The 14827-nt window shown below is 43.0% G+C and overlaps 1 protein-coding gene across 2 annotated transcripts in view; it reads right to left on the bottom strand.

Annotated features, from left to right (window-relative positions):
* The window catches only part of Fancm (FA complementation group M), a 65504-nt gene extending 50907 nt beyond the window's left edge, over positions 1–14597 (bottom strand). For both annotated transcript variants that reach the window (XM_042677945.1, XM_042677946.1), the window contains exons 1-4: positions 13975–14597; positions 12601–12773; positions 8473–8550; positions 4221–4379 (exon numbers count right to left, since the gene is read on the bottom strand). In XM_042677945.1, coding sequence (XP_042533879.1) covers positions 4221–4379; positions 8473–8550; positions 12601–12773; positions 13975–14509 — 945 coding nt within the window. In that variant the 5' untranslated portion in view covers positions 14510–14597. The remainder of the gene's footprint in view (positions 1–4220; positions 4380–8472; positions 8551–12600; positions 12774–13974) is intronic.
* Between the last annotated feature and the right edge of the window lie 230 nt (positions 14598–14827).

Below are 14827 nucleotides of genomic sequence, written 5' to 3'. Positions count from 1 at the left end.
AATGATGAGTTGTGTCTATGATATTAAGTTCTGAGGACAGAGTAAGCATTCCAGAGAGAAAATAGTAAACCAATGGTTCTAGGCAGGAATAATCTTAACGATGTGTGAAGGAAAAAAAGAGACCTCTACATGAATACCTGCTTTAGTGACAAGTAATTGCTCATTTTAGTACATTTCTTGTTTCTTCCAGCTTGGCTAACTATATTGTCTAAAAGAAGTACTTTAATTAACGAAGTGAAATTTTAACTGCATGTGATTATAAAAATTATAGTTTTTATATTATAAATAGAATATTAATAAAAGCAAAATTTATTAGTATTTATTAAGTGAGGCAAATATTGGGGTTAAGGATGTAGTTCAGTGGTTAGGATGCTTGTCTAGCATGAAAGACCCCAAGTTCAGTCCCTACCACCAAAGAAAGAATGGGGTGGCCGGGCGCTGGTGGCTCACGCCTGTAATCCTAGCTACTCAGGAGGCTGAGATCTGAGGATCGCGGTTCAAAGCCAGCCCGGGCAGGAGAGACCGTGAGACTCCTATCTCCAATAAACCACCAGAAAACCGGAAGTGGCGCTGTAGCTCAAGTGGTAGAGCGCTCGCCTTGAGCTGAAGAGCTGAGGGACAGCGCCCAGGCCCAGAGTTCAAGCCCCACGACCGACCAAAAAAAAAAAAAAAGAATGGGGTGGAGGGAAGAAGGGAAGATTAAAGGTTGAAGGAAGGAAAAAAGAAAAGAGGAGACAATAACTAGAATATACTATATCTTTTTTTGGGGGGGGGCTTGAACTCAAGGCCTGGGCACTTCTTTTGCTCAAAGCTAGCACTCTACCACTTGAGCCACAGTGCCACTCCTGGCTTTTTGTTTATGTGATACTGAGGAATTGAACCCAGGGCTTCATGCATGCCAGGCAAGCACTCTATCATTAAGCCACATTCCCAACCCTAGAATATGCTATATCTTAAATTAATAATGCTTAGGAAAAAATAATGCTAAAATTTTTATAATGGATAATTTAACCAAAAAAAAAAAAACCACATTTCTGTGAAAAATCTCTTTAACAAAGACTTAATAAGGGTAAGGGCTAAGAAGATGTTTTTGTCTATCTATTGTTATATTACAATATTTAAAAAAAGAAGAGATTAAAACAACTGCTAGGCTAGGAATGTAGCTTAGTGGTAAAGTACTTGCCTAGAATGCATGAAGCCCTGGATTCCATTCCTCAGTACCACATCAACAGAAAAGGCTGGGAGTGGAGTTGTGGCTCAAGTGGTAGAGTGCTAGTCTTGAGCAAAAGAAGCTCAAGGACAGGGGCTGGGAAGGTGGCTCAGTGGTAGAGCACATGCCTTGCATGCCAAAGGCCCTGGGTTCGATTCCTCAGCACCACATAAGCAAAAAGAAAAAAGCCAGAAGTGGCGCTGTGGCTCAAGTGGTAGAGCGCTAGCCTTGAGCTGAAGAGCTGAGGGACAGCGCCCAGGCCCAGAGTTCAGGCCCCATGACTGGACCCAAAAAAAAAGAAGCTTAAGGTCAGAGGAAGCCCGAGGACTGGCATAAAAAAAAAAAAAAACGCTGCCATCTTATTTACTCATAATACTGAATCTGTGGATAAAATTCAAGCTGGTCACTGAGGAACCTAGAAGCAAGCACACCACAGTAACACTAATACAGGCACTGGTTTGTGTTTTTAAGACTGTGTCCACCACACTAGTCCTACTCTTCATATAAACTTGGCTAGCTTCAAATTTGTCGTTCTCCTGCTGGATTTACAAGTGGATGCAATCATATCTAGTCAGACTTTGTTATTGTTTGTTTTTGGTTTCTTATGCCAATACAGGGATTTAACTCAGAGTTTTATGCTCTCCCTTGGCTTTCTTGTTCATGGAGAGTGGTCTATTATGAGATACACCTCTAGTCTAGCTTTTTGTTGGTTCATTGAAGATGGGGGTCTCACTAGCTTTGAACCACCAACTTGCAGCAGCTACTCAGCCTCTTGATTAGCTAAGACAATAGTATAAGTCACTGGTACCAGTTCAGATTTTAAATACCATTTTAAATATTGGATTTTAAATACCATTCTTCCATAAGAAACAAAGACTCCTTGGGGAAACAACTGATTTCTTAGCAGGCACAGAGAAAAGTATTAGATAAAGTATCTTGTGATATCACTTAGGTAGAGGGATAAAAAAAGGTGCCTAAAAAGTGATGTTTAAAGGACTCACTGGATCCTCTGGCTGCCAAAATTGTAGCTCATACAAAAATATATCAGTAAGTCCAGTGGAATTAATAAGTATGTGGTAGGTTAAAAAAAAGAAACAGCTTTTCACTAGAGAATAATTCAAATTAACAAATATTTTTAAAAATTTAGGCTGGGAATGTGGCTTAGTCATGAGTGCTTGCCTAGCATGCATGAAGTCCTGGGTTCGATTATTCAGTTCTACATAAACAGAAAAAGCTGGAAGTGGCACTGTGACTCAAGTGGCAGAGCGCTAGCCTTGAGTACAGAGTGGCTCAGGAGCAGTGACCAGGCTCTCAGTTCAAGTCCCAGGACCAGCAAAAAAAAAAAAAAAAGGAAAAAATTTTAAAAAGAAACAATTAGACAAACACCTCAGAAATAATAGCTATATACTAACAACATCATGAAAAGCTAAAATTAGCAGGAAAATGTTATTAGAAACAATATCCCTACAAAGTTTCAAAGTAGCTGCCCATTGGTAAGAAATCTACACTAGTTTTACAACCTCCTTTCCCAAACCTCCCCTTCTTTCCTTCCTTCTGGAAGAAAGATTCCCACTGGAACCTGAAATAAAGGCCTCATGTTCTCACTTTTTCACTCAAGGCTGGAGCTCTACCACTTAAGCCACACCTCCACTTCTGGCTTTTTGCTGGTTCTTCCTGGGTTGGCTCTGAAACACAATCCTCAGATATAAGGCTCCTAAGTAGCTAGGATCATAGGTGTGAGCCACCAGTACCAGCTTAGTTTTATAAATTTCTTGAAAGGCTGAAATGATAATGAAATATCAAAAGTAAAAAAAGTTACATTAAAGGTGTTGCTCAAGTAGTAGAGAGCTTGCGTAGTAAATAAAAGGCCCTGAACTTAAACTCCAATATCACCAAAAGAAAAAAAAAGAGAAATCAATGAAAGCCTTCTAGGAAAGCTAGTGTCTGCTCCTTAATGTCTAATATCAGATTGCTAGCAGCTTTGTAAACGGTTACCTAGGCTCATATACCTATTTGTTCCTTTGAATTTATATATATATATATATATATTTTTTTTTTTGGGGGGGGGGGGGGTCAGTCATGGGACTTGAACTCTGGGCCTGGGTGCTGTCCCTCAGCTCAAGGTGAACACTGTACCACTGGAGCTACAGCGCCACTTCCAGTTTTCTGGTGGTTTACTGGAGATAAAAGTCTCACAGCCTTTCCTGACCAGGCTGACTTTGAACAGTGATCTTCAGCTCTCAGCCTCCTGAGTAGCTAGGATTACAGGTGTGAGCTACTGGTGCCCCAGCTTTATCTTTTTTATCTTTTTTTTTTTTTTTTGGTCGTGAGTCTTGAACTTTAGGCCTGAGCACTGTCCCTGAGCTCTTCAGCTCAAGGCTAGCGCTCTATCACTTGAGCCAGAGTGCAACTTCCAGTTTTCTGAGTGGTTTATTGGAGTCTCCCGGACTTTCCTGCTCAGGCTGGCTTTGAACCGTGATCCTCAGATTTCAGCCTCCTGAGTAGCTAGGATTACAGGCAAGAGCCACCAGCACCAGCTTCAATTATCTTATTTTTAACTTTTTTTATTTTATTTTTAACTTTTTTTATTTTTTTTTTGTCAGTCGTGGGGCTTGAACTCTGGGCTTGGGTGCTGTCCCTGCTCTCTTCAGTTCAAGGCGAGCGCTCTACTGCTTGAGCCACAGCACTACTTCCGGTTTTCTGATTGCCCTTTTTCCCCCATATGGTTACCTTTTTTAAATATATGACTAACTTAGGTTTTATGAAACTCTGTAGGTCATTCACAGGGCCAGCCCAGATTTGAGAAGAGGAAAAGTATTCATATCTCAGTGGAAGAAGTGGCAAAGAAAACTGTCATCATCTTTTAATCCATGACAAAACAGTCATCCCCAAACTCTTAATTTCAAAGAACTCTTCAGTATGTGGATTCTCATCTGTAAATTCTGCTAACTGAACAGTTACAATGCCAGTGAATTTGTGTAAACGTGGAAGTATGAGGAAAATGGCTTACCTGGATGTATGTTTTTTGAATGGCTGCCAGTTCTTCCCCAAGGGGAACAACAAGCTTTTCAACTCGTCTTTCATGAGAATATGGCAAAATATCTGGAGAATCTTCGGAACGAAGCTCTATCTGCCCAATGAGTAGATTAGTAATAACCTGCTGCACAGCCTAGGCAAAATCCAGAATGTATGAGAATAAATTATTTAACATGTTAAATCTTTTTTTGTTTAAGTACATACAGAAATAACATAGTAGGAATCTCAGGTCAGTGAAGGCAAGATTGCAAGAATCTGTTTCAAAAACTTAACAAAAAAAATCACACACACATATACATCACATTTTTTTCTACCCATAACATTTCTCTAAAGAGATTTTAGATTGTACCATCAGGAATAAGAGGTATTGATGGGCAAGCTGAATTCAAATAAGAATTGTATATTACTTAGTAGCACTCTACTATGGTTATATTAATGTTAGAGTTAGTAGAAATTAAGTGAAAGACATACAAAAATTTCAATTTCTACAAATTTTCTGGAAGTCTAAAATTGTTTCTAAGTTACACTTAAGAAAGAATGTAAGTAGGCTGGGTGCCAGTGGTTCACGCCTATAATCCTAGTTACTCAGGAGGCTGAGATCTGGTGATCATGGTTCAAGGCCAGCCCAGGCAGGAAACTCCGTGAGACTCTTATCTCCAATAAACCACCAGAAAAATGGAAGAGGCGCTGTAGCTCAGTGGTAGGGCGCTAGCCTTGAGCTGAAGAGCTGAGGGACAGCGCCCAGGCCAAGTTCAAGCCCCAGGACCAACCAAAAAAAAAAAAAAAAAAAAATCAAACCTGAAACTGAAACTACTGCAGGACAGAAGAGGAGAGAGACACTTGAACTTATAGGCACAGGCAGGAACTTCCTAAACAGAGTTCCAGGGTCACAACAAATTAGAGACTCGACAAATGGGACTACCTTAAAATAAAAAGTTCTGCATAGCTAACAACATAGCAACCAAGCTAGAAAGACAGCCAACTAACTGGGAAAAAATATTTACCTGCAATATATCAGACAAGGGGCTAAATATCCAGTATATACAGGGAACTCAAGAAACTAATCACTCCCAAACCTAACAAACCAATTACTAAATGGGCAAGGTAACTAAAGAGAGATTTCTCAGAAGAAGAGAAAAAAATGCCCATGAAACACATGAGGAAATGTTCCCATCCCTGGTTGTAAAGGAAATGCAAATAAAAGGAACCCTGAGATACCACCTTACTGCAGTCAGAATGTCCCGCATCCTAAATTCAGCCAACAACAAATGCTGGAGAGGATGCAGAGAAAGAGGAACCTTATTGCATTGCTGGTTTGAATGTACACAGTATCAACCACTTTGGAAAGCAGTCTGGAGGGTCCTCAGAAAGCTAAATATTGACCTCCTCCATGACCTAGCCATACCACTTCTAGGCATCTATCCTGAACAACAGGAACCAGGATACAAGGACACAGGCACCTCCATGTTCATTGCAGCACTGTTTACAATAGCCAGGATATGGAAACAACCCAGAAGCCCCACATGCAGCCATTAGAAAAGACAAAATAAGAGCCGGGCGCCGGTGGCTCACGCCTGTAATCCTAGCTACTCAGGAGACTGAGATCTGAGGATTGAGGTTCAAAGCCAGCCTGGGAAGGAAAGTCCATCAGACTCTTATCTCCAATAAACCACTAGAAAACCGGAAGTGGCACTGTGGCTCAAGCGGTAGAGCGTTGGCCTTGAGCTGAAGAGTGTAGGGACAGCACCCAAGCCCAGAGTTCAAGCCCCACGACTGACCAAAAAAAAGGACAAAATAATGGCATTCGCCGGGAAATGGATGGAACTAGAAAAAATCATGTTGAGTGAGGTAAACCAAGAGCAAAGAGACATAGATGGTTCATGGTCTCCCTGATAAGTGGATGCTAAGTCCAAAACATAAGGAGATACAACAAAGTAAAAACAAGACTAGAGAAACAAAGGACTTCCACTCATCTAGTCATATTATATTACTAAATGACCCCATGCTGCTGAACACATATATGCTATATGCACATTTGAGGGAAACTAGAGGGAGGACATAGAAACAGAGGGAAATGGGAAAACATACAACAGTGGGACCCATCAGCTGCACGAGTCATTGATCAAAATGAACTAAGCAACACAATGGCAGTGATGGGAAGGAGGGAATGAGTGGGAAAGAGGGAACAGCTTACACTAAGGAAAAGAAAAGAAATGGCCTGGGAAGGTGGCTCAGTGGTAGAGTGCTTGCCTTGCATTCACGAGGCCCTGGGTTTGATTCCTCAGCACCATATAAGCAGAAAAAGCCGGAAGTGGTGCTATGGCTCAAGTGGTAGAGCACTAGCCTTGAGCTGAAGAGCTGAGGGACAGCACCCAGGCCCAGAGTTCAGGCCCCATGACCAACAACAACAACAACAACAAAAAAGACACATGTGTTCACATTCATAAACTTTATAGACCACAATAGGACTGGGAAGGTGGCTCAGTGGTAGAGCCTTGCACGCCTGAGGCCCTGGGTTCGATTCCTTAGCACTACATAAGCAAAAAGAAGAAAGCCAGAAGTGGCGCTGTGGTCAAGTGGTAGAGTGCTAGCCTTGAGCTAAAGAGATGAGGGACAGCACGCAGGCCCAGAGTTCAGGCCCCACGACCAGACCAAAAAAAGAAAACAAAAAAACTTTATAGACCACAATAAAGACAATTGGCTCCATGAAGGTTAGAATGTATTTGTGACTTTAACTGTCACTATCTCACAATACTGTGAAGTTTGTAAAATTTATATAATCACTTAATCACAATAAAAAAATTTTCTATTAAAAAAAAAAGTAGTCATAGCCTGGTTCTGGTGATGCACACTTGTAATCCTAGCTACCCAGGAAGCTGAGATCTGAGGATCACAGTATGAAGCCAGCCCTGGCAGGAAACTCTATAACACCATGAGATTCTTATCACCAATAAACTACTCAGAAAAAGTTGGAAGTGGCACTGTGACTCAAGTGGTTGAGCACTAGCCTTGAGAAAAAGCAGCTCAGGGACAGAGACTAGACCCAGAGTTCAAGTCACAGAACTGGCAAAATATAAAATGAAATAAAAATAAAAAGTAGTCATATTATTAATTGGGAGAGAGAGAGGTAACACTGCCCAAAAAGAAATGTATGCTTTACCTGATTTATGTAACTGTGACTCCTATGTACATCACCGTTTTAGTAACAATAAAAAAATTAGAAACAAAAAAAATAATAATAACACTTAAGCCAGAAAAACTATTGATCCGGAGAGGTCCAGCAGCTAAGTAGGATATTGCAGTAGAAGGATCTACTGGAGCCCAGAAGTTCAAGATGTAAGTAAACAAGGCCAGCCAGGGCAAGGTGGCCAAACCACATATCAACAAACAAACAGCGAATCAAATAAAAACGAACAGAAAAACAAAAAACAAAAACCTTCTGCAGGGCTGGGATGTAGCTCAGAGGCAAGGCACATGCCTAGCAAGTACAATGTCCTGGCTTTGATTTTCAGTACCAAAAAAAAGACAAAAAAGAAAATGGTTAAAAAACAAAACAAAAAAGCAAAACACTCCAGCAGCCACAAAAGAAAAATTAAGGCAGGTTGTGGAAAGGTTGTAGTCCTAGTCAACCTAGGTAAATACTAGAATGAAAAATTGATCTGCCCCATACAAAAATTTTTATTTTTTGAAGCCAGGTACCGGTGGCTCACTCCTGTAATCCTAGCTCTCAGGAGGCTGAGATCTGAGGATCATGGTTCAAAGCCTGCCTGGACAGGAAACTCCATGAGACTCTTATCTCCAATAAACCACTAAAAACTGGAAGTGGTGCTGTGGCTCAAGTGGCAGAGCGTTCACCTTGAGCTGAAGAGCTGAGGGACAGCGCTCAGGCCCAGAGTTCAAGCTCCATGACCAACAACAACAACAACAACAACAAATCTTATTTTCTGATATATTTTTTGGTGGTGGTGGTAGGTTTATGAGGGGAAGGGGAAGGGGAGGGATGCCAATACTGGAACTTGAACTCAGGGCCTGGGCACTGTCTTTGAGCTTCTTTTGCTCAAGACTAGCACCCTAACACTTGAACCACAGCACTACTTCCAGATTTTTCTGTTTATGTGGTACTGAGGAATTGAACCCAGAGCTTCATGCATACTAGGCAAGCACTCCACCACTAAGCCACATTCCCAGCCCTAAAATGTTAATAAATGGAAAGCTGTTTTACTTACCTTTATATCACTACCTGGTGTGGCACTAAGTGCCAAAATTCTGAAGTGACTTGTATATTTAAGCAGTTCCCTTACAACCTTAAAGAAAAGAAAAATTAAAAAAAAAAAATATTTCACTTGTCTAATGCAATTATAGCAGTGGTTCTATTAAACAAGCTGTTCTATCTAGTCTGTTAGTATTCCTTAACTGGCACCTTGACAATCTAGTAAGCAGAACTATCACTGAGCATATTATATGAAGAGCAAATGATCTGGGCTCAATGAGACTCATGCTGAATCATAACATTCAAAAAATATTGTTGATTGTATTTTTTAACATGATACAAATTGTGCATGAAGACTTATACATAACAGAGACTGAAGTAGAATTATTCCAATTGAGAACATTAAGTATGAGAAATGTAGCTCACTGGTAAGAGTGTTTGCCAAGGGTGGGCAAGGCCCTGAGGTTCAATTTCTAGCACCACAAAAAACTAAAAACAAGACAAAATATTTCTCATTACCAATTCTACGTGGTCTTAGTACTACAACTGATTTCCTTCGATGTCAAAAAAGGACTTTAAAAGGACGCAGCAAGAAGACATGAACAGATCTTTTATTGGATTGGTGCTTTCATAAATCATTTGGCCTTGAACTTAGGAACTGGACATTGTCCCTCAGCTTCTTTTTGCTCAAAGCTAAGCACTCTACCACTTGGGCCATAGCACCACTTTCGCTTTTTCTATTTATGTGGTATTTATGCGGTACTGAACCCAGGGCTTCATGCATACTAGGCAAGTACTCTTATCACTAAGCCACATTCCCAGCCATAAATCATTTTCTTACAGTAGCCAGAATTCAGTGATGTTTCAGATTATGAGGCAGTTCTGACTCTTCTAAATGATATGTCAAGGTTTATAACAATAAAATTATTTCCTGTGCATGTATCATTATACATACCAAAACTATTACACATAAAAAGTAAGCCAAGCTGGGCACTGGTAGCTCTCACCTCTAATCCTAGCTACTCAGAAGGCTGAGATCTGAGGATCACGGTTCAAAGCCAGCCTGGGCAAGAAAGACCATGAGACGCCTATCTCCAATAAACCACTAGAAAACCAGAAGTGGCGCTGTAGCTCAAGTGGTAGGGCGCTCGCCTTGAGCTGAAGAGCTGAGGGACAGCGCCCAGGCCCAGAGTTCAAGCCCCATGTCTGACAAAAACAAAAGTAAGCCAGCTAGACACCGGTGGCTCACATGTGTAATCCTAGTTACTCAGGAGGCTGAGATTTGAGAATTGCAGTTCAAAGCCAGCTCAGGCAGGAAAGTCGTGAGGGACACTTATCTCCAATTAACTAGCAAGAAACTGGAAGTGGGACTGTGGCTCAAGTGATAGAGCACGTTACTTGAGCTGAAGAGCTTCGGGACGGTGCCAAGGCCCAGAGTTCAAGCCCCAGGACCAAAAAAAAAAAAAGGTAAGCTAAATACATTACTTCATTTCAAAAGGGATGCTTAAGTTTCTTGCAGAAGAGGAAATGATGTGTTTTTATAACACAGGAAGCTACATGCTGGTACAGTGTATCGGTTAGAATCTGTATCTTCAGAACCTGTATCTGTTTTTTGTTTGTCGGTAGTGGGGCTTGAACTCTGGGCCTGGGCACTGTCTCTCAGCTCTTCAGCTCAAGGCTAGCTCTCTACCACTTGAGTCAAAGTGCCACTTCTGGCTTTTTCTGCTTATGTAGTGCTGAGGAATTGAAACCAGGGTCTAATGCATGCAAGGCAAATACTCTACATCTGAGCTATCTTCCCAGCCCTGTCCTGAGAATTTATATCCACTTGAATACTGAAGATACAGAGTCTGGAAGTGGTGCCGAGACCCTACGACCAACAAAAAACAAAATGAAACAAAATCTCTGGACAGCTGGGTCTTTAAATATCAATGAGCTATTGGGCTGGGAAGGTGGCTCAGTGGTAGAGCACTTGCCTTGCATGCCTGAGGCCCTGGGTTCGATTCCTCAGCACCACATAAGCAAAAAGAAAAAAGCCGGAAGTGGTGCTGTGGCTCAAGTGGTAGAGCACTAGCCTTGAGCTGAAGAGCTGAGGGACAGCGCCCAGACCCAGAGTTCAGGCCCCACGACCGGACCCAAAAAAAAAAAAAAATCAATGAGGCATAGAGTCTATGCCTGCAATCCTAGCTACTCAGGAGGCTGGCAGAGATCTGATGATCAAGGTTCAAAGGCAGCCCAGGCAGAAAAGTCCCCATAACACTCTTATCTCCAATTAACTACTCAGAAAAACATAGAAGTGGTGTTGTGGCTCAAATGGTAGAGCGCATAAGACTTGCAGTTTAAAAAAGGTCATCTAGCAGGGCGCCAGTGGTGCACACCTGTAATCCTAGCTTCAGGAGGCTGAGATCTAAGGATCACGGTGCAAAGCCAGCCCAGGCAGGAATGTCCATGAGACTCTTATCTCCAATTAACCACCAGAAAACTGGAAGTGGCACTGTGGCTCAAGTGGTAGAGCACTTGCTTTGAGCTGAAGAACTTAAGAACAGTGCCCAGATCCAGAGTTCAAGCCCCATGACTGACCAAAAAATAAAAATTTAAAAAAGTCATCTAATGACTAGAAATTTTTTGAAAAGGAATTAAATATAAGCTAAATCTACAAAATGAATTCCAAATAGAATGAAAATTTTAATGTATCTTTCTCATGGAACTCTGAGCATAATATGTGTTAAATTTGTAAACATGAACAAATAGAAAAACAGATTCAGTACTTGGATACAGTTAAAAAGATCAACTATAAGAAAGATGCCAATTTTCCCTAATGCAGAGATCCAAGACAATCATACTTAAGTCTCCAAGGAAACCATATTACACATTCATAAACTGGTAGTGAAATTTATTTAAAACTGAAGTCAAATCCTTTCCTTCTCCCCAAAACCTGCTCCGCCTCCAGAACTCAACAGTTTTCCAAAACAGAAAGCTACATTCTTCCCATCCCTAATTAGGTATCATGCTCCCTTCCCACTCTAATCTCTTAAATCTTAAATATCATCCTAATCACATTCTTTTTCTCTCTCTGCATCTTTTCCTTCTCCCTCCCTCCATCCCTCCTTCCTCTCTTAGCAGTACTGGGGATTCAACTCAAGGCTTTCAGGGCCTTGCATGCAAGGCAGATGCTTACCATTTGAGCCATAACCCCAGCCCCAGCTACTCATTTTGTTGTTTTTGGTTGTAGGGCCTGGGTATGGTACTTGAGCTTTTTCACTCAAGGCTAGAGCTCTACCACTTTAATCCACAGCACCACTTCCAGTTTGGAGGTAGCCTCAAGGACTTTCCTTCCCAGGCTGGCTTCAAACTGTGATCCTCAGATCTGAGCCTGCTGGGTAGCTAGGATTACAGGTGTGAGCCACAGGTGCCTGGCTCCAGGTAAACATTTCTAATGCATAGGGCATATGGCCTACAAAGTACATTCAAACTACTGAAGATAAAATATATGCTTCATGTCTTGGTCCTTAAGTAGGACAGAAAGGGCCAGTGCCCTTAATGTAAATAGAGATGATTTCTATTTAGTAGAGAGAGGTAAATGATCTCTACAAGTATATCCCATTGCTCCCAACCTTGTACTTTGTATCTACATAGAAAAGAAAGGCAGTATTAGGCAGGTACATATACCATTTCATCATTACGACAATGACATTTAAGAATTACTTGACCTAGCTGCCATGGAATAATCCTATATATCCACTTATAATCCTTAGTTTCCAAACTAAGTTCCAAATCTTAGTTTCCAAACCCTATCTATATCCTACTTAACATCACTGTTCCAGTCATGATCCACATCTCACACCTGTTAAGTTTTTTTTTAAGGGAATAGAACAAAGGAGGGACTGAAGGAAGGAAGGAAGGAAGAAAGAAAGGAAGGGAGGAAGGGAGGGAGGGAAGAAGGGAAGGAGGCAGGGAGGGAGGGAGGCAGGGAGGGAAGGATAGCAGAGAAACTGATTCAAGTGAGCAAGACAAAGTATTTCCTATGACCACCTATTTTGAGATAATAAACTACCATCAAAACTTCCATCATTAATAATGATCCCCCCAAAAGACACCTTAACAATATGGAACACTCCAGAATACCACCAAACAAAACTCTTACCTGGCAATAAGCATAGTTCCCAAGAGCTTTATGAGCTTCATCAACAACTAGACACTTGATATCAGCAGCAGGACAAGCTCCTCTAGTAAGGTCATTTACCATGACCTGAGGTGTAAGAAACAGAACTCTCTTACTGTACCATATTTCCTTCCTGGTGAGAGCTTGAGTCGAACCTGCAAATTAAAGTGAAAGTCTACATCTGAACTTCACACTGAGGCAGGAGGTGCGGCTCAAGTGGTAGAATGCCCTGTGAGGTGTGAATGTGAATCTGCAAATAGCCAAATAAACTTCAGGTTATCTACAAAGTTATATAATCTGGACAAGTTTATGCCTGATTTGGGTACATTGCATAAGTGGAGAACTTGACAAGGCACTGGACTGATCCATTCTTTTTATTATTGATTGATTGATTGATTACCGAGCCTAAGGTTTGAACTGAAGGCTTTATGCACTTGCTAAGGCAGAGGGCCTACTTATTTTGAAGACAGGGTCTCATTTTGCTCTGGGAAAGCCTGGACTATTATCTTCTTATTGATGTTCCCACTGTAGCTGGGATGACGTGTGGGAAACCTCAGGCCAGGCCTTTTTAGAAAAAGTTGCCACCTTTTTTTTGGGGGGGAGGGGTGGGGGGCCTGGGCAGCCTGGAGCCTTTAACGTCCCCATTGCAGCCTCAGAGTAACTGGAATCACAGGCATGAGTCTCTGATGCCAGGCCCATAACGCTACACATTAAAGCTGATGTTGCCCAAATGTCAAAACTGGCTCTAACCAAAGACCACAAGTAAACTATATTTAGATAATTCCTGCAGAAGTGCCTAAGAAATGAAGAGAAGCAAAAATCTGTAACTGAATACTTTTTCTTGGGAAGAAATACCAGGTAATACATCCAGTTATCTATAGATTACACACTTTTTTGGGGGGGAGAGGGTCGGTCATGGGGCTTGAACTCTGGGCCTGGGTGCTGTCCATCAGCTCTTCCGCTCAAGGCTAGCGCTCTACCACTGGAGCCACAGTGCCACTTCTGGTTCTGGTGGTTTATTGGAAATTAAGTGTCTCACGGACTTTCCTGCCCTGGCTGGCTTTGAACCGCGATCCTCAGATCTCAGCTTCCCAAGTACCTAGGATTACAGTCATGAGCCACCGGCGCCCGGCGATTATGGCTTCAAAACACTGTCAAGCTACAAATAGGTAATCTCTGAACGGGCAATAATGTAATTAGTATTAGATTTGCTACAAAACAGATGGTGTTCTATGGGATGTGAGAACGAGTATGTTTGCATGCGCAATAGTACATGGTCCAGGAGTTCCTGGGGCTCTATTGCCATCAGAAGACGTCCGCGTCCCCTCGGGAATCCGCTCCTTCTCACTAACATACCTGTCAATTCGGCCATGTGGGACTGCGGAATACCCATCACTTGAAAGCAAGCCTCGATCTGTTGCGTCACCAGGGGTTTGGTGGGCGCCATGAAAACCACCTTGCCAGAAGGGAACCAGCGGTAGAAATTGTACATGACCACGGCCGCAATGAAGGTCTTCCCCAGCCCGGTAGGCAGGCAGACCAGGGTGTTACAGAACAGGGCGGTGCGGGAGATGTGCAGCTGGTAGTCCCGCACCGGACAATTGGTAGGATAAATCCACAGGGAGCCCGAGGAGGTGCAGAAGCCGCCATTCTCTACCCTCAGCTGCTGCTCGGCCTCCAACACCGCCACCAGCAACACGTCGTCATCCGAGTCGGGCTGGGCCTCCTCCGCCGCGGGCTGGGCCTGCGGAGGGGCCGCCGCGGACGCACGCGCCGGGGAGCCGCCGGGGTCCGGGGGTAGCTCCCTCCGGAGGCTGCAACCCGGGGCCCGGGCGGGTCGGGCAAGGCTGGGGCCCCACGTCTGGAAGAGCGTTCTTTGCCGTCCGTTCATGAGGCCAAAGACGACCGAAAGCCTCTTCGTTCAGCCCCCCGCAGCCTGGGCCGCGTAACCGCCACAGCTCCGACTCCCGCAGGCTTCATTGGCACCCAGCTGTGGAACCATCAGGCGGGAGCTCGCACCCGGTTCGGGTTCCCATCTGAAAATCCCTCCACCCGGCTTCGCCTTGGGATTGGTTATTGGTCGGCTTCCCGGAAGTCTTTGCGGGAGCTCCTGCAGACGCATGCGCGCAGCCAGAGGCGTGACGCTCAATCCCGTCCCCATTCTCGGTTCCTTTAGGCCTAAAAAAAGTCGGAATCTAGATTTGAGTTC

The sequence above is a fragment of the Dipodomys spectabilis genome, unplaced genomic scaffold, assembly GCF_019054845.1.
Source record: "Dipodomys spectabilis isolate Male_0828 unplaced genomic scaffold, ASM1905484v1 ptg000042l, whole genome shotgun sequence".
NCBI lineage: Eukaryota > Metazoa > Chordata > Mammalia > Rodentia > Heteromyidae > Dipodomys > Dipodomys spectabilis.
Note: the sequence above shows the minus strand (reverse complement) of the source record. Positions and strands in the feature narration are given on the sequence as shown.